This window comes from Malurus melanocephalus, unplaced genomic scaffold (assembly GCF_030028575.1).
Source record: "Malurus melanocephalus ecotype Western Australia unplaced genomic scaffold, MMel_1.1 scaffold_638, whole genome shotgun sequence".
Taxonomy (NCBI): domain Eukaryota; kingdom Metazoa; phylum Chordata; class Aves; order Passeriformes; family Maluridae; genus Malurus; species Malurus melanocephalus.
The window spans coordinates 206,605-232,757 of NW_026623870.1; the positions used below are offsets into that span (position 1 = coordinate 206,605).

Sequence of the window (26,153 nt, forward strand, 5' to 3'; positions counted from 1 at the left end):
AGCGCGGGGCCGCTCCGCGCATGCGCCGCGCGCTTGCTCTCTCCCGCGCAGGCGCGGCGGGGGCTCGGCGGGGCCGCGGGGTCGGGGGTGCCCGCGGGGCGGGGGGGACGCTCCGGGATCCCGCGGAGGGAGCGGCACGGGAGCTCCGCCACCGGCCCGGCGCTTCTTCCAGCGGCGCCACGGGGGCGGGGACCTCGTGCTGTGGCGGTGGCGGCGGTGGCGGCAGGTGGTCGGTGGGCTGCCGGCTGCTCTCACGCCGCGGGGAGGGCCAGGCCACAGCACCGCCCTCACGGCCCCCATGGGGCCCACCTCACCCGCTCTGCTGTTTGCGCCTCGGCCGCGCCATCCGTGACTTAATTAAGTAAATTTTTGCGTTTGTTGATACTGTTTCAAAAGGTGGAATATGTGACAATTTTCTTAAGGATGTTCTGTGATGTTTGATCTATGTGTGCTTTGAAACCTTATCRACAAGAAGGGAGATTTAATGCGTAKCAGCTCACAAGCTCTAAGTGATGTCCRGGTGTTAGAAAAATAAATMATTGTTGGTTTAATTGCATTGTCAAGGTTTAGGGCTGGACATGCTCCCTGATCTCAGACTCAGAGGGAGTTTAATAAAGCTTGAGGAGAAGAATGTACCACTGATGGTGGGCACAGGGAATGCAGRATTGATGGGCCACRAAGACATCTGGCAGAACTTCCAAGATAAGGAAAAAACTAATAAACCCAACCTGGCAATTGTGCTGAATAAGCTCCAGCAGGGTAAAGGGTAATTCTGGCAGGGGARGATCACARCCACCAAYTCATGGACCACTGACTCAAGAAACCACAAACCCAAAAGGAGAGGAACACTGAGCATGACACTGAACTAGCATGAGAGGCAAGAGAATCATTAACCAACGGAAGATGGAATTTTAATTAAAAGAGAACTATGTAACTTGTAGCAAATGAAAACTGTTGGCTTATTAAGAAAATATTTTAAACTATGTGTGATACAGATTATTGAGGATTTTTATTGTGAGCAGTGACGGTCACTCCCATCACCTGCAAGTTGATATGGACAATGTGTTCCTGTCTCTTTAATAATTAAATAAKCTATCTGCTAATTAAAACTTGGTCTTAAAGGAAATCTCCACTTCCCAGTTTATCTGATTTGCACAATTAAAGGCTGGTGCTGAGTAGCAGCTGCATTTCAGTGGTGACTGAAGTGATCCTTACATAAACACTGTTCTTCAGCTGGCTTAAAATGTTGAATACAGAATATTGGGATTCTTTTAGGAAATCCTGTCAGGTCTCCCAGAGAAATCACCGCATTTCAAGAACAGGGAGATAATAAATGTGTTAATTTAATAATGCATTTAACTTATACAGTAATCCTCATCCTCAAATCTAAATTAAAATAATCCTTATCCCGAAGTCTAAAATAATTCCAGCTGATGAGTTATTTTGTGAAATTTCTCAAAGAATTTGGATTTTTTTAAATGGCAAAYGATGTTATATATGAACTGTGAGCCTTAATTTTATAGTAATATAAAAATAATTTTATCTTTAGATAGCTACAAATTAAAATAATTAACAATTTAATCTTTTTTAGTAGGGACAAAATACTGTTATAATAAAAATTTAATGAAGATTTGTATTTAATTTTTTTTAAGAGTTAGGATTTCTAATATAGTCTTAATACATGAGACATGTCAGGTTTCCCCAGGTATTGTKCACAAAAGGCCACTGTGAACACACAGGTGTCCCAAAAGCAGGTGGGTCACAGCACAGATCTGTACATGTGYGGACCAGCTGCAAATACACAGATTTCTGAACAGGATTTTCTAGGAATACAGAAAATAGAGAGAGAAATAAATTCACTAGATAATGAATTTAATAAAGAATAAATATTTATCAATTYAATGAAAATGTTGATAAATTCAAGTATGAGGAAGACCTTAAAATTTGGGTTTCATTTAGATTAAGATAGCAAGAAAAATAAGCTCACGTTTTCTTTTTGCCCTCTAGTCACTGGGGCATTGCAAAGGCTGCCTTCATGTTTTCAGGCTGAAGTTTAGAAATTATGTATGTTTTTGTGTTGACTAAATGTCTATTTTCATGTAATCCCAGTGCCAAATGCTCATCCACTCAGGGTAACCTCAAATACCAGGAGAATTCCAGYAGCATCACAAGACTCGCCAAAACTATTGTAACTTCTTGGGGCTACTTTGTAAATTTACAGAGAATGATATAAAATAAACTAATTTAAGCATTCTAATGGGATCAGACATCTTTGTATCATTGTGTGGTTCTCCTAAGTAAATCAGGCAGTGATGGAAATATCTGAACTTTCAACATCCAGCAGAAAATGCTTTCAGACCGCTATACAACGTATTTTGTGAGAAATAGATCCTGTCACTAGAATAGRTCATAAATCAGCTGTGTGCTGTTAAAATCTCTGCCTGCTGCRGGTTTGCTGAGGCTGATGGATGATGGACACATGAGGAGGTGACAGTGAGTGCCACCATTTACAACCAGATTGAGCCCGGTGTGGGCTGAGCCATCCAAGCCCATTCTCTGTAGGGTGTTGGGATCAGAGCAGGTTGTTCTCCAGTTTGTTCAGACCTGGCTTATTCTTGACTCTTGGGTGATGTGATTGGCTCATCTTTGGGGACAACTGGTTGTGGCTTTCCAGTGCCTGAAGCGGACAAGAGGAAAGATGGAGAGAGCCTTTTTACAAGGGCCTGGAAAGATAAGAAAAGGGGGAATGGATTCCCACTGCCAGAGAGCAGGGGTAGATGGGATATTTGGAAGGAATTATTCTCTGTGAGGGTGGGGAGGTTGCCCACAGAAGCTGTGGCTGCCCCTGGATCCCTGGAAGCATTTAAGGCCAGGTTGAATGGGACTTGGAGCAGCCTGGGACAGTGGAAGGTGTCCCTGCCCATGGCAAGGTTTGGAACAAGATGGGCTTTAAGCTCCCTTCCAACCCAAACCATTCCATGATTTTGTGGTTCTACACGAATTGTCTGTGTACTAATGTGACTAAAAAAAGACATTGCAGAACATGTAGATAATGTGGTGATGGTTTGCACAGAACAGACCAAGATAAATGCCTGGATAATGCAGGGAAAAGGTAAGATTGTTCCACACTATTGTTTTGGAATTGCTTTTTAATTCACCCCTGGAGTGCCGATATTCCAATCTGCTGCACAATCCTGCGTGAGACTATTCCTCTTTAAACCAGTGACATTTAAAAAGAAACCACGAAACCCCCTCCACATGCAGGCTGCAGTTCAGTGAACTGGATGAATGATCTTTGCACATCCCCACGGGCATGCACAGCTGAATATAGATCACCCAGAAAACCTGCCAGCCGTGTGGAGTGGGGCTGGGCACTCCTGAAAACCTGCCAGCCTGATGGGTTTGGGGCTGGGTACTCCTGAAAACCTGCCAGCCTGATGAGTTTGGGGCTGGGTACTCCTGAAAACCTGCCAGCCTGATGGGTAGGGGCTGGGCACTCCTGAAAACCTGCCAGCCTGATGGGTTTGGGGCTGGGCATTCCTGCCTCTGCTCCAGCACGGGGTCTCTGCAGAGAATTCCAGCTGCAGGTGGAACAGCTCTGCTGTGTGTTTCAGGCCAAACACAAATTAATAACAACAAATAGTCTTGTTTCCTTTCCAGTGAACATCCAAATAGGACAGCTTTGKGAGGTGGGTGGAGGAAAATACGACCGTTGCAGATGTTGTAGCCACAAAGAATCATGAAATTGTTAAGGTTGGAAAAGACGCCTAAGATCAGCAAGTCCAGCCATCAATGCAGCACCACCACCATGGTCACCACTAAACCTTGTGGTGCTTTGGGCACTTCTTTGTCCTTGTTGTGAAGGACTGAGACGGGATGTGGAGATGAGCAGCCAGTGGCCTTTTCTGTCCCAGAGATGAGCAAAACTGTGGAYACCTCTTAATTTTAGGTGCTCTTGTACTGCAGATTCTTCCAAGGCGGGGCTGTAATGCTGTAAGATAATACAGGGAATATTTCAGTGAAAAAACAATTACAGTGGTGTATCCTCTCGGGCCCTGAGCAGATGAGGGACACCCAGGGGCAGTGAGGACCTGGGTTTGTGTCCCGGCTCAGGGGCTGCTCTGGCTTTGTCCCTCCACGTGCAGGGTGGGATTTGTGTTTCCCTGGCCCTGGTGATGTCAGGAGCTGGCAGGACAAAGAGGAACAGGAGGTTTGGAAACAACAAGGATCAAGGAAAGAGAAAAGCCAAGTTTTAAAAAGCGAACGCTTAGTCATAGAGCCACAGACGCAGGAGGGCTGGCAGTTTCCATCCTGAAACTCCCCCTCATTCCCAGACTTGCTCTGGCTGTGTTTGCTGTTGAGATAACATCCCCTTCCCCCACTACCCACAGATAACTGAAGGAGCAGCCGTTGCAAAAGGGAAAAAAAAAAAAAAAAAAAAGAAAAAAAAGCAGTTGCCTTGCTCTGCCTGCAGGAGAAATGTCAGGAAGTGTCTGGTGGTGGGTGGGATGAAAGGAGGAAGCTGAACTCTAAAGAGAATATTCTAGCTCTGCTCGTGCAAACAAATGCCCCTCTGTATTCTGTTTGATAAGAACATCCAGGAGCAGGTCCTCCTGCGTGCAGGAGCGTGCAGTAACTTACACACCTCTGAGGGATTTATTTGTACATGCTGCATTACCCACAGCATTCCATGAACTGGAGGGGAAAGGATGRAAACTCGGGAAAAAGCACAAGCATCATCAATAATTAATAGTGCCTTTTTTGTAATAGGAGTGTTSCAATATTAATTATGAAGTTAATTTCTGTTTGGACGGTTTGTGCATGTGTATGAAATTTGGACCAGGATTGAAGTTCAGCGCAATCATGTTTTTATTCTAATTACAATAATTATAAATCTATTTTGCATCCTCTTTTTMAGTCTCAAAACACAGGCTTTTGTTTCCAAACATGCCAAACAGCAGTTTTTGCGCATCAAATATGGCAGCTCTCAGCTCCCCAAAATGAATCTGGTTAAAAATGCAAAAGCAATTGTTTTCCTTCATTGTCACTGTGCAAATGTGAAAATAAGCCCAGAACACAGGTCAAGAGAAGTCGTCTGGATTTCTAAAGTCAACAGGGAGGAAAGAACTTAATTGCACACATCATGAAATATTTAAACAGACAATGACCAATGTGCAGATGTGGGATGCAGACTTTTATAGCTAATTCTGTCTAACAAGCAGCTGATGCTGCTCTGTGTCGGAGATTCTGGAGCCTTAAAAACTCTCAGTGCACAGTTTTGAAGCTTATTTTTCTACTGGGTGATCTGTTGGGAAAAATTCTACAGCAGAAGCATGAAACCCAGAGGGAGAAYTGAGTTTCTTATTTAACTGTAGACCATCAGCTCAATGCCTCCTAAGGACATGGGTTCATCTCATCCACAGCAGGTGGAGGTTGCCATAAGTGCAAGCAGAAAACTTCTCTTTGCTGCAGTTGGTTTTCTTTTATGGTCATTACCTATTTCCCAACGATATCCATGCCTTGCTTTTGCTACTGGGATAGATTTATTGGAAAGTTTTTCTAATGGAAATCCAGTTTACGATAAAAGGAATTTTTTTTTCACAGGTTCATGGCAGATTCTTTTGTTGAGGCATGAGAGAGGAAATGTGAGTTTTCTCTTTGCTTTTGGGTCCTTCCTTTTGGGGTTTTGTTTTTTTTTGTTTTTGGTTTTTTTGGGTTTTGGGTTTGTTTGTTTTTTTGTGTGTGTGTGTGTGTCTGTGTATTTTTTTATCTGCTTTTGTCTCCCTGCAGAAAATCCAAACTCCCACCCCAAGCAAACCTCCTTGCTGTGACAGCCTTGTGGTCCTTTGGCAGTGGGAGTGTTCATGCTGGCACTAAGCTGAGCCCCCAGACTAAAATGGGGTGAGATCAGTAAAATGTGCACAGGACTTTTCAGACTCTGCTAGACATCATGATGTTCAGAGAGTATTATTTGTCATAATTAGATGCCAAAACTAATTTTCAAAAAGGGTACTGTTGGACTTTTGCAAAATCTGAGTGTGCTCAAGGTCTGGGATAGGTGTCAGGTTGTCAGAYCAGTAATCCCCCGGGAAGTCTCTTCAAGTGCTGGATGCTAAAGCAGGATTAATTTTATCTTTGTCTTCTGAGAGCCACTGAAGCATGACATGATTTACCTCTGGAGCTCTTTGGCCATTTGTGTTGTTTGGAGACTTCCTCTCAAATCTTCCTCTCAAATATTGGAAATTACTGCCCCCTCACAAACTCTGGTTGCTGCTTTTTTATATCATCCTGAATTGTGCTGTGACTACATCACTTTTTCCAAATGCAGAATAAAACTGTTTATTGTAATATTTCCACCATTTTTTGTGTTATGAAAAGAAAAATGCCTTTGATTTTTTGTCCCCCTTTTTGTGTGAGTTTATCTTTTAGAAGTAGCAGTGGGTTAAAAATATATATACAGAAGAGGCATTGCCAGTCTTTAAATTTTTGAGGAAGTCATGGCAGCCAGATGAAATGCAGCATTGTGAGTCTACTCCCTTCTGCCCCACTGACATTCCATGCATAGCCAAACATTAACCAGAGCTCAGCTCAGAACTGCTGGGATTTTGCAGAGCTGATGTATCTTTTTCCCTGCGTGYCTCTCTGTGAGATGGAAGGATGGGATTCTCTGTAACAGTTACATCCCATTCTTGTCACAAAATTACTGTCACAGACACACAAAATGGTTTTCAGGGGTCATTAACACCCATCTCACCCCCTGCCATGGGCAGGGATACTTTCCRCTGTCCCAGGTTACTTTAAGCCCTGTCCAACCTGGCCTTGGACACTTCCTGGGATCCAGGAGCAGCCACAGCTTCTCTGGGTAACATGTGCCAGGGTCTCTACACCCTCACAAGGAAAAATTTCTTCCATATGTCAAGGCTAAATGCAGATCTCCTCTCCAGCTTTCCTGAAGGCCCCTGAAGATACTGGAATGTGCTGTGAAGTCTCCAAACAACCTTCTCCTCTCTAGGCTGGACATCCCAAGCTCTCCCAGGCTGTCTCCATTGGGGARGTGCTCCAGCCCCTTTATCAACTTSATGGYCCTCCTTTGGACTTGCTCCAACAGTTCCATGTTCCTCTTCTGCTGGGGGCACCAGAACTGGATGCAGTGTTSTAGGGTGAACACTCACCAGAGAGGAGCAGAGGGAGAGAATCCCTCCCTCAGCCTGCTGGTCGGTCTCCTTTGGATGCAGCCCAAGACACAGTTGACTTTCTGGGCTGCATTTAAAGGACCCAGGCCAGCAGGTAACAAAAWGTGACAGAGTTTTAAATTCTCTTAATCAAAGAGATACAAAATTAAATTCTTTCTGGTAGAAAACCATAGAAAATAAATATCCCTTAATAGATGACATGGATGCTGTTAACTGTAGGCCAGTGGGATAAATTCTAGTTCTGTCTATCTCATTTCTCACCACAGCTTAAGGACATGTCTGGATTGATGGTGTTGTCATACAAACATGATGAGTGTTCCTGCAAGGCAGTGAGCATCCTTAACTCCAATTAACATCACTGGGAACGGAGGGCTCTTGGAGCCTCTTGGAACACAGTCTTGGTGTGTTCAGTTGCCCAAGATCACTCTGCCCACTGGCAGAGCAGCTACTGCTGAGAGAGGAGACACAGACAGCAAGAGGAGGGAAAGACCAGTTTGTCCAGATTATGTGATCTTGTCAAGTCACAGAACTTCCCAGTCTTAGAGATCTCTATTTTTAAGCCTATAGGCATATTTGTCATGATATAGAGGAAAAGCCTCTTGGAGAACAGATTTAATCCATACCCAAGGAAGGGTGAAAACAGTGCCAGAGGGAGAAGAGAACCCTCATCACTGAGTGCCAAAGAAAGTTGCTATGAGCAGAARGGCCATTGCAGCAGCTCTGGGCCACTCCTGCCCACTCCTGCCTCAGCTTCTGGTACCAGCTGATGCTGTTGGCATTTTGGTTCCTCCTTTATTCTGTCACTTGTTCATGACACTGTGGTGAGCCCCAGAATGATGAAACGTTCTGCAGGAATCCCTGTTCTTCCAGGCAGGATTACCCCAGCGCACCACAGAGCCTGCAGCAGTGCAAGGACTCTACCCTGCACCTTCTGGGCACCTCCCTGCTCTGCTCTCTCTTCCCACTCCTCCCTTTGCTTTCTGAATCTTAAAATTCCTGGGCATCTCTAGTTCTGGGACATAGTGTCATTTGTGCAAACAGCCCTTAAGCTATTTTCTTCTTGGTCAAAAATGCCCAGGGAATGCCCAGGGACAGCAGACATGGCATCTCATCACAACATTTAATTGCTTCTTCAGCAAAAAGGGTTGTTAGTGGGAATTGTGTTTGTTTGTACTTGGGATGCTTACAGAACCTCATGGGRTAATTACCCCTAATTAACAGCTTGGACACACGCTGCTCCTTCCTCCTACAGTCTGCAATTAATAATAGAGATAATTCAGATTTCTCCTTTCCAGMCTTGTGTTTATGTTTATAGGAGGAGGAAACAGTTTAGGGAAAAAAATTATCTAAATCAATCACCTGCTGAGCTCCACGCAGGGATTACCTGAGGATTACCCTGTGCTCATGGCAGCTGAGCCATTCAGAACTTTGGGCACCTCAGTGTCAGCCTGATTGCCTCTGTCATATTCCTCTAAGGATGCTACAGATCTTTTCCTCATTAGTCACAGACTGCTTGTTATCACAGCTTAATTCAACTTCTACATGAGTTGTACAGTATGAAAAATCTTCCAAAGTAGTAGCACTAGTGTTATTTTTAAATAGGTTCATATTCAAAAGGGGCAAAAAAGGGCAAAAAAGTTGTGGAGTTCTTCCTTTTTTGCTTCTCTCAACAGCCYCTATTACACTGAACTGATGTATGTGTGCATAGAACATCCCAATAAACAGATCACTTGGGGAAATACTTACCCCAGTTGTGAAAGAGAATTTCCAGTCTCAGATATGTTTGTTTAGAGTGGAACATACTGGGGAGAACATCCCAAGCTTTCTTCCTCAGTGTTTGTTTTTATATTAAACCAGCAAGCTGCCCAGCACGAACACTCACAAAAYGGGTGATTGTTAATAAAGGTTGTTTTTACTTCAAACCCTGCTCAGACATCAGCTTTTCTTTGATTTGAAGACCAGGATAAACATTCATATTGCAGCTGCAAAACATGGACTCTTACTCTGGCCTCTACAAGATCTGGGGAAATTCAAAAGCTACTTTGTGGACTTCAGGTAAGTTCTACAGATTTTTGTTGTACAGATTTTTCAAAGTCATAGAATCACAGAGTATCTTGGATTGGAAGGGACTGACAGGGACCATCAAGTCGAACTCCTGGCCCTGCACAGACACCCCAACAACCMCACCCTGTGCATCCCTGGGARTATTGTCCAAATGTTCCTGGAGCTCTGGMAGCCTCGGGGCCATGGCCRTTCCCTGGGGAACTGTTCAGTGCCCCACGACCCTTTGGGGGAAGAACTTYTCCTAATATCCACCCTAAACCCCCYTGSRACAWCTCYAGCCCTTCCCTCAGGTCCTGCYCCTGGTCACACAGAGCAGAGATCAGAGCTGTCCCTCCCTTTTGCTGTTCTGGTTTTTATCATACAGATCTTTGCAGAATCAGGAGGAAAATTACACTTTTATTTCTTTTGAAGAATKGTAAAAAATTAGTGGCTCCCCAAACTACAGTTTACTTATAACACAGTGAAGACAAACCCAACCCTTTTCCATTTAACATTATTTCTTTCCTGAAGAGACACAACCAGATGTGACAGCGAGGCAACGCCAGTTGTTTGTGTGTGATAAGAGCCAATCTCAAATTTGTTCTTGCAGTGATTTAACCTCTGAGACACCTCGTGGTGGAAACACTCACTGCCGGCAGCAGGGCCGCGGCCAGAATCCATTTTAAAACAACCACGAGTTTGCATCCTGCAGCATTGGAAGTAGTTGAAGTCCCACAGCCAGTACAACACCGATTTGGGACAAAGGACCAATCTGTGGCTCCTTTTCATTCAAACTATATAAAGCCCCAGGGAAATTTGTTTTGTTGCTCTCCTGTGAGGAAAGGCTGGAAGAATTGGAATTGTTCAGCCTGGAGAAAAGAAAGCTTTGGGAAGACCTAATTCTTTACAGGATTTGAAGGAGCTGACAGAAAAGACAGAGAGAGAGAATTTGCAAGAACCTGAAGCAACAGGAGAAAGGGGAATGGATTTCCATGCCGGAGGGCAGGGTGAGATGGATATTGGGAAAGAAATCCTTCCCTCTGAGGGTGGGGAGACCCTGGCACAGGATACACAAAGAAGCTGTGGCTGCCCCTGGATCCTTGGAAATATCCAGGACCAGGTTAAATGGGGCTTGGAACAACTTGGGATAGTGGAAGGTGTCCCTGCCCATGACAGGGGGTGGAATGGGATGGTGTTTCATGTCCCTTCCAACCCAACTTATTCTATGATTCAATAAATCAATGAAGAATTAATCCAGCCTTTGASTTCCCCAGGGTATCAGAAGTATTTATGAGATTGATGATGTTTTTCCTCAGCACTACCACAGTTTCAGGTCTGTGCAATTAATATGGGACTTTACCTCGAGTTTCACACGGGGTTGGTTTTTGGTTTTTTTTCAGACCTGAAACTGAATGTGAAATATCTCTGGGAACTCTGAGAGGGGGATGGAYTGAAAGGCTGGTGAAGGAAAGGCATAAAAACGTCGTGCTGGTGTCACAACGTGACTTCCGCGCGGCACTGCTGAAGAGGACTCTAAAGAGATGGAATGCGCTTTTGGCTTGTTTTCTGTAACAGCATGGAATATCGGAACTGCAACCACTACGGACTTGGTACAGCTGCTTTATTTTTTTACCTCAGAATGCGCTGTGTATATTTCGGGGAATTGGCGAATCGCTTTTTGTCGATACTAACCCGTGTTCTGCATTCCCAGGGCATCTGGAAACCGCGGATCGCTGGTCGCAGATCAGGGTTCTTTTTTGATACTTTCTTGCCGACTTTTCACACAAAACAGAGTGAATGGGACCCCCCCAATGCTGACGCCGGGGCTCCACTACCACCCTTGAATATATAATCGGACATTTTTTTATCTCAGATTGCCTTTCAAAGCAGTAGCGATGGCTCCGGCGGCGCTGAAGCAGCGAACTATAATTGAAAATACGTTTATTTGACATTTTTCCAGCCGCAGACGGGCCGACAGTGCCCTGAGGCGCCGCACAACGAGACCCGGACCGCGCCTCCGCCTGATTGACAGCCGAGCTAGCCAATCACGACCCGCGCTTGTGCCGTGACCTCGCCTCCCGCCGCTCAAACTGTCCAATCAGCACACGGGGGGTTAACGGACCGTCCCGTGCCAACGTCGGCGGTCAAACGCGCCAATGGACAGAGGGCAGGCTCGTTACCAATGAGATCAAAGAGCTCGCGGAATTCCTTCACGCTATTGGTGATTTCACCTGTCAGTCAGCGCCGCCGGGGCCAGGGGTTGGCTGGTGGGGCGGAGAGGGGGTTTCCGGGGGCGGGGACATTATATTAGGGGCGGACAAAGGCGGCGGCGAGGCCGTGCAGTTCGCCGCCATTTTGCGCAGCGGGCGCTGAGCAGCAGCAGCAGCAGCCGCCGCGGCCGGAGCGCTCTCCTCCTCTTCACCTCCTCCATCCGCTCCACCATGTCGCGGGATCGTTTCCGTAGCCGTGGCGGCGGTGGTGGCGGCTTTCACCGGCGCGGTGGCGGTGGCGGCCGCGGCGGCCCCAACCACGATTTCCGCTCGCCGCCGCCCGGCATGGGCATGGGACAGAACCGTGGCCCGATGGCGGGCGGCCCGCAAGGCCCAGGGGGCCCGCCGGGAGGAGGCCCGAAGCCCGAACCGCCGAAGCCGCCCACGTCCACCTCTGCTCCGCCTTCTTCATCCTCCTCAGCCTCCGCCACCACCGCGGGACCTACCGGCAGCCAGGCGGGAGCGCCTCCATCCTCTGCKCTGCCCGCGGGGCAGCAGCCACAGCAGCAGCCGCCGGTGTCGGCYCCCTCCTCGTCTCCCTCCGGCCCACAGCCGCAATCCAAGCCCAGCCCCAGCCCGACGCCGGCTGGCGGCCCTAAGAAAGGACAAGGACAGTCTCCCGGCGGCGGCCCCAAGGGGCCGGGCGGCCCGCAGCAAGGGCCGCACAAGGGCGGCCCGGGGCACCGCGGCGGGCCGGGCGGGGAGCCACGGGGCCGCGGGCAGCAGCACCAGGGTCAGCAGAGCCTCGGGGCACAGCAGGGTTCGGGAGAAAGGAGCGAGAAGCTGTCGGACGAGGTGAGTCACGGCCCCCCCCCACAGCTCCCTCAGGCACAAGATGGCGGCGGCTCCGCGCGCCCGCGCCGCCATCTTGAGGGGAGGAGCGGGGGGGAGGCGGCGGCCCTCAGCGGGACCCGAGCGGTCCCCGGTGTCCAGGCGGTCCCGCGGCTGCGGTTTGGGTCTCGTCACATTGCCTGGGGCTGCGGTTTGAGTCCCATCGCGTTGCCTGGGGCTGCGGTTTGGGTCTTTTCGCGGTGACGTGGGACGATGGTTTGGGTCCCCTCGCGGTGCGTCTGGCGGTCCCGGCGCTGCGGTTTGGGTCCTCCGGGGATCCTCAGGGCTCCCTGGAGCATGGTGTGCAGCACACAGTGACGGTTCGAACTGGTCTAATTCTTTATAGGGCTTTAAAGCGAACCTCTCTCTTCTGAGGCGGCCCGGGGAGAAGACGTACACACAGCGCTGCCGGTTGTTTGTTGGGAATTTGCCTGCYGATATCACAGACGAAGACTTTAAAAGACTGTTTGCCAAATATGGGGAACCGGGAGAGGTTTTCATCAACAAGGGGAAAGGCTTTGGATTCATTAAATTGGTAGGCATTCATGTTGTGTGTTCATCCGTTTCGTTCTTGCGTTGTGGTGATCTTAGTTTTGGTGGTACAGCTTAGTTTTCTAAAACTGGGTTTTAAACTTCCCCAGGAATCCAGAGCGCTTGCGGAAATCGCAAAGGCAGAGTTGGACGATACCCCCATGAGGGGCCGGCAGCTCCGCGTTCGCTTTGCCACACACGCCGCTGCCCTGTCGGTGCGGAACCTCTCACCCTACGTGTCCAACGAGTTGCTCGAGGAAGCTTTTTCTCAATTCGGACCAGTGGAAAGAGCTGTTGTAATTGTAGATGATCGAGGTAGATCAACAGGAAAAGGCATTGTTGAGTTTGCATCAAAGCCMGCTGCAAGGAAAGCGTTTGAACGGTGTACTGAGGGKGTGTTTTTGTTGACGACGTAAGTACTTCGCCATAATTTTGTAGTTTTAAGCTGAATAAAGTTTGTAGGGTTCTAGTTTTTGAGAATGGAGGCTCTTACAGAGCAGTAAAATGAGTATTTTCTATTCAGCACTCCCAGGCCAGTTATTGTGGAACCATTGGAACAGCTGGATGATGAAGATGGTCTTCCAGAAAAACTTGCTCAGAAGAATCCGATGTATCAAAAGTAGGCATTTTGTTTTAATATAAAGACGGTATCAATTGTGYTTTAAGTGGTAGAGGGTATTAATGTTGTTTTAAGTAGTATTGTCCTCGGCAGTGAGGAAGATGGAAAATTTTTTGGAAACAGGCTTTAGATTTTTGGTTGAATTTACAGTTCTCGGGGTTTGTTTTTTTTTTGTTCAGAGTTTAAAGTAACATAATGATTTAGTTAGTGTGTTCACCAAGTGTTACACAAGCAGTTTTYTACATTGTATTACAAAGAAATAGCAGATGGTTTGGTGTTTGTAGAAACTTGAAAAATCAGACGTTGAGCTGTTTCATGCTATTGTTGAGAGCTGTCATCTCCCTTAAGGCATGTCTTGGGTTGATGATCCCATGGGGAACTTGGAAATTTACATTCATGGATTGAAGTGAGAAATAAACAAAAATTTTAACTCATTCCATGATTAGTATAAACTTGTTGCATGTGGATTTGCCTTATGCGCTGACTCCTGTCGTAAAGGAACAGAGTCTAGGGAATTATTAAAGAGTCAAGAGAAATCTTTCCCAAGACAGCAGTTTTGTGTTAAGTGTCTATATTAAACTTGTTGTAGGAACTTWATATTTTCCCAGATCACAAAAGGGAGTGCAGGGAGRGAGATCCAGTCAGTCTGGTTTGGCTCAGAAAATGTTCMAAATTCCTTGCTTTGATCAAAAATTGTAAGTGGTTTAGAGGCAGCTTTGAGAAGAATGTGGATTAGTACAGTTTTCCAAAATGTTGAAATACTTTATATTGCTAATGTATGGAAAGCTTTTGAACTTGGTAGTTCTGTCACATTAATTACTGAGTTTTAAACTCCAGTTTCTTTATATGACAGAGCAATCTGTTTGCCTTCAGGCATTTTGAGAGCTATTTAAGTGAAAGCAGAGGCTGTTACTCGCCTTKGACACAGAGTGCTTTCACACTGGAAAGATCCACCTTGGTTGGGCCTGTCTTGTCTGAGGATTTTTCACCTGGAATTGTCAGCAGTGAAGTGTCTGAAGACAGTTAAGAATGAGATAAATAAGCAATAGTACTCTGAAGATTTGCTTGGATGTGATAGTGCAGAAGTCTCCATTTTTGCTGTGWTAAGTATTTGTATCAAGTGCTGTTGTCTGAAGTGTGGAAGATGCAGCACTTCAGTTGCAGCCAGTTCTCTATTCCAWGGTTGTCAGGTATTCTCAGGGTGCCCTTGGAGTTCCATGATAGTTCAGTTGTTTTGCTTGTGATCTTGTATTGACATTGAGTTTTCAGATTTGCCCRCTCTGAGCATCTTCCTTTCTGTAGGGAAAGAGAGACTCCTCCCCGTTTTGCTCAGCCTGGCAGTTTTGAATTTGAATATTCCCAGAGATGGAAATCTTTAGATGAAATGGAAAAGCAGCAGAGAGAGCAAGTGGCAAAAAACATGAAAGATGCCAAGGACAAACTTGAAAGTGAGATGGAAGATGCTTATCATGAGCATCAGGCAAATCTCTTGCGTCAAGGTAATTGATTCTGAATTGGTACTACCTTTTTGCTTTAAATGCTGATTTAAATATATGGCTGTTTATGGTTTAGTGAGTGAATTTATGGTTCTGACAATGAACTTGAGAATTTCAGAGTTAAAAAAAGAGGAACTGGTAGTATCTTGATGTTTATTTCAGTGGGGTATTGGTAGGAACACTGACACWGGAAGGTACTTCCCTGCCACAGTGCAGCTGAGATAGATCTAAGTCATTTATGATTGAGATGTGAGATTTTGTGAAAAAGCTGCTCACAGGCTTCATTCCTGCAGACCTCATGAGGCGCCAGGARGAGCTGAGGCGTATGGAAGAACTACATAATCAAGAAATGCAGAAGCGCAAGGAAATTCAGCTGAGGTTAGTTTGGCTTTCATGGGATTTTATTCAAAGTTACAATTACAATTTTTTTTTCAAATACTTATACCTGAAAGTTTTTATTTTTCAAGAAACACCATTGCTGCTTCAGTKTGTGTTTGCGAAATTGAACTACTGTGTAAGTTTCTCCTCAAATATTTTGGCATTGTAGAGTGTTTTTTTTTGCTGAAGTGTAATCATTTAGTGCATTTATAATTGCTGGAGGAAGTGATATTGGTGTGTGTTCAATTTCCTTCACTCCTGGGGTTTAACAGTCTGCTTTGGGGTGACCAGGCAGGAGGAGGAGCGTCGCCGGCGGGAGGAGGAGATGATGATCCGWCAGCGGGAGATGGAAGAACAAATGAGAAGACAGAGGGAAGAGAATTATAGTAGAATGGGTTACATGGATCCAGTAAGTGACATCATGGCGGGTTTGGGATGTGTTACCATGTTCAAGAATTGTGTTGATGTATTTTCAAGGTCACTGTATCTTGCTTCCTTTGAGTTGGCTACTGYTGTGTTTGTGTCAGGGCAGTGACAGTAGTTGGGTGTACATGTGCTTTGTCTCTTGAAAAGTCTGGATTTTGGTGGTTGATTATCCAAGTTAAAAGTTGTTTTTTCTATGCAGAGGGAGCGAGACATGAGAATGGGTGGTGCTGCTACAATGAACATGGGAGGTAAAGAATTTTTAAGTAATTACTTAATGTGGTTAACTTGGAGATTGTCAGAATATGATTATATATTTTTCTTTCTTAGATCCTTATGCTTCACCAGCCCAGAAATTCCCACCTCTGGGAGGTGGTGGCGGCATAGGTTATGAAGCTAATCCCGGAGTTGGCCAAGCAGCCATGAGTGGTTCTATGATGGGAAGTGACATGGTAACGTATCCTGTGGTGGCTTTAGCTTAGGACAAGGGAATTGTTGTGGTTGGGAATGAGTTTTCCAGTGTTCGGATGGTTGTGGAAATGTCACTGYTAACTGCTGACTCTCTTGTCAGGTGTTTAACACAGGACAGTGTGGCAGTGTGTAGCACTAGAGTAGTTTATAACCTTTATGGTAGCTTACACACTCAGAAATTGTTTGTAAGTGAATTCAAATGTGCTCTTAAGCATATTTGCAATTAACTGACTTCATTGGACTTTGGAAATTCTGCGTCACTGTTAGGCTTGGAAGGATTTTTTTATGAATTCCAGAGAATCTGACAAATTTCATCAAAATACATAATGCGATAGCTTTTCAGTGATTTAATGTTCTGTACTGATGGACAAGAGAGATTTTTTTTGTTCTCCTTCCCAATATGTAACATTGTTTTGGCCCTTCCAAGCCTAGGTAGGCTGGATGCATGTTGGTCTGGGTATGCTGTTCAGTCCAAAATCTGCGCTCAGGTCTGTTTCAGCAGCAGATTAACTTAAGTAATCRATGGTAAACAGCATATCCCTTAGTCTGTGCTGATGTTGCTATAGAAAAGCAGAAATGCTGGTTTTTAGCTTCAGGCATGTTCCAGCTATCCTGGACTGTAGCCATTTGTGGTTCCTGTCTCCCAAAGGAATGATAGCCCGGTCTGTTACCCCATGTTGGGCATGACATAAAGGTAGAGCCTGTTAAAGCTACAGCATATCTCCTGTTCCGAGGTATGTTTCCAAACTGTACTATTTTTGGCACACTACATGTGTGACTGGGCTTGGAGCCTGCTTGGTGTTCCTACACTGAAGCACCACAGATGTAGATGTCAGAAGTGCTTAATGGGCAGGATGGAAATCTGTTGGCTTAGGTGGCAATACCAGTGTGCTTTCACCCTTCTGAAAGGGTGTACACTTGTAGCACAAGCTGAACTAAATGATTTTTGGGTGGGTTTAGGCCTCTGGCTTAACGTGCTGAGCTACCTAGTAGCTTGTCAGATACCTTCTGTTTTATCTTTTTGGGGAGCCATAACTTTGGAATGGTAACTTCACAGAGCATCTTTGATTCAATAGACAGTGCTGTTGGCCTTAAGGTATCTCAATAATCTACTGATATCTAAGCAGTTCCTGAGCTTCCTTTGAGCAGTTAGGCAGTGTGTGGTGGGTACTATGTACATTTTTCTCCTGAAAACCATGGTATAGGTGCATGTTGAACTTGTAATACCTGAAATGTGATCTGGTCAAAGGGTGTGACAGTGAGGTGTATTTATTGCCTGGAGTTTTTAGCCTGGGGATCTCTGCCACACAATGCTATCACAGTTCCTGGGTTGATGCCTTTAAACAGAATTGGACATGAGCTGAAGCTTCTGTGAATTAGGCAGAAATAACCTAAATAATATTTGTGAAATTCCTTTCTTGGAAGGATTGATGCTGACTTTCAGAAGTCAAGAGCTCCAAAGTGTGCATTCTCAGTTACAGATACTTTTTGTAACAACCAACCTACCATTGTTCTGTGACTCGGTAGTGGGAACCTTGGTTGAAATGAAAATTTAAAGCTCTCTTTGACCTCATAATGTGTAAGTTCTGTAGGTTGAATGCTGATCACACCTACTAATACAGTTACTGAATGAAGTACATGCAACTAGAGGTACTAGTAAATAGACCTGAAATCTCTGCTTTATTGCAGAGTAAATCAACTGTTACATCTTGGTGTGAAACYTTTCAGTGCTGTGAAGTTGTGAATTTTCCRAGAAATTGTGCTGAAGGTGGGGTGGGAAGGGAGATACTGCCTGGATGCACACAACCTTCTGTGCATAGCTCTAACTGGAAACACTTGAGTGCTTGGAACACGTTTTGCATCTGATGCAGCACCAGCAACTCCGGAGTACGTGGGGTTTGAACAAGTGCCAGTCTTTGCTCGAGCAGTTGCGTTGGTTAGGTAAAGCACTGGTCAGTAGCTTTTTTCACATTTTTTTTTTCTTCTTGCAATGCAGTAGTGCTCACAATGAGTTTTGGTACTGCCAAAGGCCTCTGCAGTTTAGTCAGCAGACCGTAGTCTTAACCCCATCTTGAAAAGCACATGGTCTCTAGASAGCACATGCCAGTCCTGGTGAGTAGGCATTCTGTTACATTTGATGAATGTCAGCTCCTGCTTCAGCCAACCGGAGCTGCAGTCTCTCATTAGGCTTATTTGGAAATGACAGTGATGTAATCTGAGCTTTTACTGCACTAAAGGTGAGAAGTTTGCAAGCTATTTGCATTAACTTGGTTGAAAATTTTGCTAGAGCTCATTTGGAAAAGTTGTTCATTCACATCTGCACTAATGCTTACATTTCTAGCACTGCAGGGAGGATCTGTTCTTTGTAACAGATGTATGAGAATGCATCAAGTGGGAACATACCTCAAGGCATGTATTACAATAAACTAATTTTTAAATTACCCTTTTTTCCTTTCTATGTTCCCGGTACCTGTGGATCGGCTCAATGGTGATTGTATCGACGAACCTTGACTACGGAACCTTCTAAAAATATATACTTAACACACATGGACATCAACTACTTATAATGAACTGTTAATTCTGTTCCAATAGCGTCCTGAACGCTTTGGGCAGGGAGGTGCGGGGCCCGTGGGTGGCCAGGGTCCTAGAGGAATGGGGCCTGGAACACCAGCAGGATATGGTAGAGGGAGAGAAGAATATGAAGCCCCAAACAAAAAGCCCCGATTTTAGATGTGACCTGTAGTTTCATTCCAGTTTGTTTTTGTCTGTCTTGTTTAGACACCAACTTCTTAATTCTTGCATTTTAGTAAGAAAGCTACGTTTTTATGGATGTTAGAAACTTACTGACCTAATATTTGTAAGTGGTCTGTTTGGGCGAGTACAATTTAATTATGTAATGCAGTGTTTCAAAATCAAATTTAGCTGTTTTTTTGATGTATAACGTCCCTAACTTGATGGCAGTGTACCTTGTGCCACTGAATTCCCAAAGTGTACCAACCTTTTTTTTACTGTGCTTCAAATAAATAGAAAACTAAATGTAGTAACTCTTCTTGCCAGTCGTGGTTAAACATACGAGGCTGAGTACCACACCTGCCACAGTAACCCGAGAGCCTCGAGCTGAGGTCGGAATAGACCAGGGTGTGGAACTGCAGTGAAGAGTGAGATCTCTTCCCACAGTGCCTCTCTAGCCAAAGATTGGGTTAAATTGTAGCCGAACTTTGCAGTAGGTGCAGATTTTTTGAGCAGTAATTGTGCTGCAATAAGGAAGCAAATGGAAATCTTAAAAGTGCTGTAAGATACATTATTTAAAGCTTCACTGCAAGCAGTGCAGTAATAAATTCCATATTTTAGCTATGGGTGGTGGGATGGTAGCACTTACCACCCTGGCAGTTAACTGCTTGGAATCTTTCAAAGACTTTAAGCAGAAGACTAGCAACGGTTATTTTAAAATAAATTCATAGAATGCCTTGTATTGGCTGACTTCCTGACTAAAGGATTGTTAATGTAATATTTATATGCTTTTAAGCTGTCTTGAGATTACAGGATCTGGCCTTGCTCCATATTGTACACCTGCCTAAAATTGCTTGGCAAAAAGACCAGAAGTGTTACTCGAGTGATTAAGGTTAACTTGCTTGTGTCCTCATGCTAACAGTGGACTAATTTGCCTAGTTCAGAACACAATCATTTGTATTATGGGGACTGCAGGAACTATTTTTAAATCGTGTAGCTGGTGGGCAAATCCTAAAATCCTGTGTGTAAAATACAGCAATCAGCTTGCTTGCATGATGGTTATCGCTCTTTTATTATTGATGTTTGGAGATAATGCTTCAAAAGTAGTATCTGAATCTGGAGTTCTAAGAGTTAATACTACACAGTGCAAATAAACTCCCTTTAAGGTTCTTTTTGTAGAAGATCTGATGAATTCGTTAGTTTGCTGTTCATTTTATTAAGCCTCAGAAGAATTTCAAAGCATTCTGGACTCATTGGTAAGGTAGTTGCTTTGCTTATTACACTGTACCAGGTGAGCTGGGAACATGACTTCCCAGCATCAAATACCTCGGTGTTAATGCAGGATACATCAACCTGCTTGGCACAAAGTTGGTAAATGTAGCTTGGCTGTACCTTCACATGATCCCCAACCACTGCAGCTCTGTGGATAGCTTTAATCTTCCAAACATCTTTCCATTCCTTGTGCTAAGTATTGGCTAATTCTAAATTTCCTGCTAAATTTTCCCTGTGGTTAAAATGTGTCAGATTGCAGTATTTTAGTGWGCAGTTGTATGATCCCTCTTGAAGTACTGTAACCCCTTAAATGACAAGATAGCAAGTTGGGAAATACTGATACAGGTAACATTGCTTGGAACACGAAGCTCACTAAAGAGTGATTCAGCTTGTTTGGTGAATGCTTCTTGTTTACCCAGAAAAGTTTGGGGGTTGATAACATGCTACAACAATGAATTGCTCTTGAGGAAATTCCAAATTAGCAGTTCTTGAACTGCAGACCAAGTATTTGGAAGTTACTTRTATTGGATAGTTCACAAATGAGCAGTTTTGATACAATTTGCATTATTGAAGTGGTTTTAAACAATATCTTTTCTGGAGGGTGTTCATGGGACACCCACAAAAGGTGAAGATGTCCGAGGTGGGGAATTCTGAACGTGAACATTAAAATAATTTTTTCAGTTTATTTTTCAGATTACATGTCATTCTTGATTAAAAGAGATGCTGGTGCATATCCTAAAGTATGTTCTTTTGTAGTTCTGTAACTTGGAAGAGTGAAGGATGCTGCTGTCCTTGTACCTTACAGAGCTTGTTTTTGGGTACCCCTGTTTTGTACGTAAGCTACTGTTGCTAGGTATTGAAATAGCWGAGTTGCAAAACCATGATCAGTAAATATATTGAAAGATTTGGCAGTTTTCAAAACATCTGAAAGTTTGGTCAAATCTGGCTTTGTTGTAGCTGCATAAGCAGAATTTCTAAAACAAGTTCTGCTTTGAGTTGCATGTACTAAACAGGCATACGATGAACTAGCCAACTTCTTTTCAAGACCTTTTAAAGATTGTGTCTTAAAAGCTGACAAACATGTCAACTTTAAAATCTGATAAAAGTTACTAAAGTGGGAGGCAAGAAAGTGATGTTCCTTTGATCTGTTCCTATGAGGTTTTGGACTTTTTTCATAAACTCAGATTTATATAATTGAATCTTTAAAACCATTCAGAAAAGTGCTGCGCTGGTCAGACCTGKTTTTGGATGGTCTGGATCACACAACATTTTTGTACTGGACTTGGAGGACATTGGCTGTTGCAATTTAGCTTGTTTTATCAAAATTGAGCCCATTTTGACACTTGGAGCTCTAAAAMCTGCAGCAAATAGAAACTGGTATTGTTATACATATGTCTTCAAACTTTCTCAGAAATGAATATGGAATAATCTTACCTTCTGGTGTAGATACATTACACTAATAATTTATRCAGCTGATGAGAAACTGAAATTGCTTTTGAGATTTTGTGGTATTTTTGTGGTAGACAAATTCTTGGCTTCTCCTTGGCAACCATTTACTGTGGCAGCAAGTTCTTGCTGGAGTTTGAGACTGCAATTTACATTTAAAACTAGTGGCCTGCTACATAACTGCACTTAGCCAGCATTTCTGCAGTTCATAACTGTGAGGAACGTAGTACCACAAATGGCAATGGACATTAGGACCCGGATGTAGTATTCCTGCTTGCTCCAAGATTCTCATTGCCGACTGCGTACAGGTAGGTAACAAGCAATATAATATAACTTGGTGACTTTCTATGTAATCTGATACTGTGGGTATTCTGACATCACACTTCTGACTGTGGAATTACAGTGCAGCACTCTATACCTGTATGCTGAGCTTGCATCAAAGCTGCGTGGTTTTCGGTGTTAAGCTTTTGTCTCATTCAGAGACAASAAGTAACTTACTGTGGTTCTTAGATGAGGATTTCCAGACCCGATTCCTCTATATATACRACTTGGCTTGGGTGGATTTTTCTTAGTTCCGATGTAACGAAGATATTCTTAAATGAGCACTGTGGGGAAGAGGGAATGTGATCTTAAATTCACTTTATTAGTTGATGAGGTGCTCTCAGTGCCTAGAAAAGAACATGTTTAAACTTTCTGTAGTGATGAAGTGGCCCATCTGCAGCTCATCCCTGTGTAGAGTCTTGGTGGGAATGTGTTAGTAACCGCTGCTCTTGCCTTGTGTGTGCTTCGTGAGAGTCAACTCAAACTACTGGTACAAGCAGCTCTGAGACTGATCTGGAATATTTTTGAGGACATAAATGAGTGCTTGATTGAATATCCCTGTGAGTTTCATAGAACTTATTGGACATTGCAGTTGTCTTAATTTTAACCTTTGATTGACAAGCYGGATACATTCCTCTGCTTTAATTGACAGTGATGAGATTCTGTACTTCTGCCTYGTAGAGTCTTCTTAGTAATGTAATGTACAATTCCATTTTTCATCAGTCTTGGGATGTAATTCTAAACTCTTCATTACTAAAACTCCTGACTATAGTGTTCCAGGATTAGCGTGCTTACATGGCCAGACATCCAGATATGCTGATCTCCAGCTCTTTTGCATTAGCTCTTGAACCTGAATTTYGAGGTCCCTTGTTCCAGCAAATGATCTGGCTCTTGTCTGATACTCATTTTATTTCACAGGTGTTGTAATGTGTTTCCCCTTGTTCCACAAAGTTCTGCTTTGCATACTTGTTTCTGGTGTTATTGTCGCTTCTGGACCCTTCTTTGTTACCTTCCAGGCAGGACTCTTGCTGGTGAGCAGGGATCTGCTGRGCAGCCTTGCCTTCCAATGTAGCCACCTTTCCATGTTCCATTAAATCCTTGAAGTAGGAACTGCACCATAAGATAATGACAACACATCTTTGGTTACACCTCAGTGAGTGTAGCCCATGCCAGCTGGTCACAAGGTGACACCTTGTCACAAAGTCAGTTTGGCTTTTCATGATGGTTTACCTTTACCTGTGCCTAGAATCCATTTTGTGATGGCTCATCTTTGTCTGGGACTGGGAACCAGTAGCAAACCTGCTGGCAGCCGGTGTGCTGTCAGGTAGCAGAACTGAATTAGTGATCTTAAAACCAYTGCTCAGCTCTCACTTGAGTTTTTCCAGTGTGCTCTGGATGCTTGACCTACAGGAGTGTTACRAAGGGGTTATTGGCACATCTGCATCATTCTATGTACTCGAAGTAAGCAGGTTTTTTACATTCTTGGAGCAAGCAATTTGTGACTGAACCATGGGGCTCAGACCATCTCTGGCTGCAGTAATGAAACTTGGTGCGGTAGCAAACTTAGTCATGTCTGCTCTAAGTCAGTCTGTAACAAGTGGGTACAAGAAATGACATTCAAGTGCTTGCATTGTGTTTCATCTTGGTTTTATCTGTGTGTGAAATACACTTTTTCTCAAAAGCTTACCTGAAGCTCAGAAGTGTGGTGTCAGAATACATCTGCGTACTGCTAGGCCCTCCGAGCAGAGCCTGATGCTGGCAGGAGAGCACAGCACAGCGTGGATGGGGCTTTATTGTAACATTAAGCATACAAAGTGTTGATTTGCTTGCAGTTCTCCCCATAGCTAAACACTGAGGCCTGTGAGTAGTTTTAGGACTGGAGCAGTAATGGGGTTGCATGTCTCTGTTAATCATTGCCAGCTGCAGTGACATGATCAGGAAGGCCAGTGTTCTGTTCCATTATGTTCAGTGAGGCTGAGCATGTTGGGAAGGATGCATCCAAGTATGCTGCTCTGGGGAATCACTTGGCTTCTTCCACTACTAGCAAGTTTGGAAACAGCTAATTAGCTTCAGATTTTTTTCACTCTTCATACCAGCTAGTGGGGCTGTTAAATAGCTGCTGCCTGGAAAAGGAAAAATGGGAGGATTGGCCTTCTCCCACCTGTGTCATTGCTGCTAGGTAATGATTGACACRTTAGGATTTGGCTGTGCAATCCCGCAGTGGTCTGTGAACACCCCATCTCTATAAATGTTGCTTCTGAACACCAGTACTGAAAGGCTAACTGGGGAGGGCTGGGAGGAGTGTGGCTAGCAGAGAATCTGCAGTTTTCAAAGGATGCACAAAGATATAATATCCCTTATGCATGGTGTTTGTTGCTATGGCAGAGAAAACAAAACGTGCATAACTCCTGCTCCCGTGAGGAAACCCAGGTGGTGGGTTAGAGACTAAGCTTGAAGTTGTCCCTGCCTGGTCAGATTATGCTGTGCCCATGGTGGGATCTGCCTCCCAACTGGAGCTGKGCATCTCCAGCTCTCACCATTGCAGGCTGCCCTCAGATACAGTAAAGGGGGGTGGGTCTTGAGGAGGGAGGACAGAACCTTGCTGAGTATAAAAGCAGTGACAGTGCCAACCTCTAGTGTCTGCCTTTGGCTTCTGAAGCACTTGTAGGACWAGAGAACCCAAGGGCTCCAAGAGARCAGGGCCACGCACTCCCTCAGGAAGGGGAAGAAGAGGGCATTGCTACAGGARACAAATAGGGTCATAGAGTTGAAGTAGCTGACAAAATTAATGCCTTCACATAAGGGATAGTATACCTCTGGCTGCAATCAAACCTCACTGTGCTCAGACTGGGGTTAYGGTTTGTGCTCAGGGTGCAGTTCTTCAGGCAGCTGCCTGCATATTCCTTCAGCTCTTGAGTGTTTAGGCTAGCCTATTTCTGCCCCTTACTCTTCCATGTAATAGTTTGGAATAATTGATAAGTTCCCCCTCATAACTAATCAGTCCATGTATGTTAAAACCKTATTTTTAAGTTAGTTTTGAAATGGTCACAATTTGCTGTGTATGACTTCCAATAACTTCAGTTGTTATCCTTTAGGTGAAGATAAAAGCTGAGTGACACCAGAGTGCTCATCCATGGGAAGTAAGTATCACTTTTTTTGTCCTGGGTGAAATAATACAGGTTTCTGGACATTTGGTATTCAGTCACTCAGTACCTTTAAATTGGAGAACATTGAGAAGTTGGAATGAGTGAATCCATTAAATATGTAGGGTAAAACTTAGTCCTTGYTGTCACGCTGTGGGCTTGAGCACCCCGACTATATCTGGGCTTGATATCTTGACAGCAGCAGCTAAAAATACCTTCCTAGACGTGGGTTTGTACAAAAGATTTCAAAAACACTGCAGGTATAATAACTTGGGAATTTTTTTCCAGTTGAGGAGTCGAGCATGAGCACATCCAGGACAGTGCCCAGTGGTGTRTGGAGAGACCAAGGGAACAGGTGGACAAGTAAGTAGTCGGTGTTCTTACACTGCTATGAGGGCTTGGTAGCCTGTCACCCTGTACTGGGTTGTGTAATTCCTGCCTGAAAAGTGTGATTAATCTCAATTTYGTATAAACTTTCTGAATCTTGCTTTTGTATACCCAAAATATAACAGYTATTGGAGGCTTTTCAGCCCTGCAGCAGTGAATGAATTTTGTCCTTTACATGCTGCAGGTGGTCAAACAAGAAATGACCATTCCTGCACTCAGGCTGCAGTTGGTGATTGTTAGCCTGGGAAAAGGAGAATAGAGCAGCTGCTTCACAGATGTTAATTCAACTAAACCTTGTTAAAAAGCAATTTTGCTGAAATACTTCAAACATTGAATTTAAAAAATAACCTGGTGTACAAATCAGCATGTACAGGAGCACAGCAAATGGTTCAGGAAAATAAACCGTCTTGCAGAGATGGAATTAATGACATTTTCCCTCTAATTTGCCACTAAACTACAAGGGGAAACTTCAGATATTTAAAATCTTGTTTGAGGAGCAACATGCTGAGTACCTTAACTSGGGAGTCACAGGTAAGTAACGGTAGATGTGTAAGGTGTGAAGCCAGTATGAATCAGTTGGTGAATTCCTATTGAATCCT

At 44.3% G+C, this 26,153-nt stretch overlaps 1 protein-coding gene across 3 annotated transcripts; it reads left to right on the forward strand.

The window, feature by feature from the left end:
* The first annotated feature begins 11,557 nt into the window (after window positions 1-11,557).
* On the forward strand, window positions 11,558-25,530 carry SFPQ (splicing factor proline and glutamine rich). 3 transcript variants are annotated; one of them, XR_008966460.1, is made up of 11 exons: window positions 11,558-12,301; window positions 12,684-12,872; window positions 12,979-13,280; window positions 13,392-13,487; window positions 14,790-14,986; window positions 15,277-15,361; window positions 15,653-15,770; window positions 15,987-16,035; window positions 16,115-16,236; window positions 18,848-25,164; window positions 25,456-25,530. XR_008966460.1 is itself a non-coding variant. In XM_057383525.1 (11 exons), exons 1-10 carry the CDS (start codon window positions 11,678-11,680, stop codon window positions 25,138-25,140), a joined length of 1,803 nt encoding a protein of 600 aa, XP_057239508.1. In that variant the 5' UTR covers window positions 11,558-11,677; the 3' UTR covers window positions 25,141-25,164; window positions 25,456-25,530. The 3 variants fall into 3 exon arrangements, 2 of the variants coding, with proteins under 2 accessions (XP_057239508.1, XP_057239506.1); XM_057383525.1 differs by having other exon boundaries at window positions 25,120-25,164; XM_057383523.1 differs by lacking the exon at window positions 25,456-25,530 and having other exon boundaries at window positions 16,115-18,915.
* Window positions 25,531-26,153: the final 623 nt, after the last annotated feature.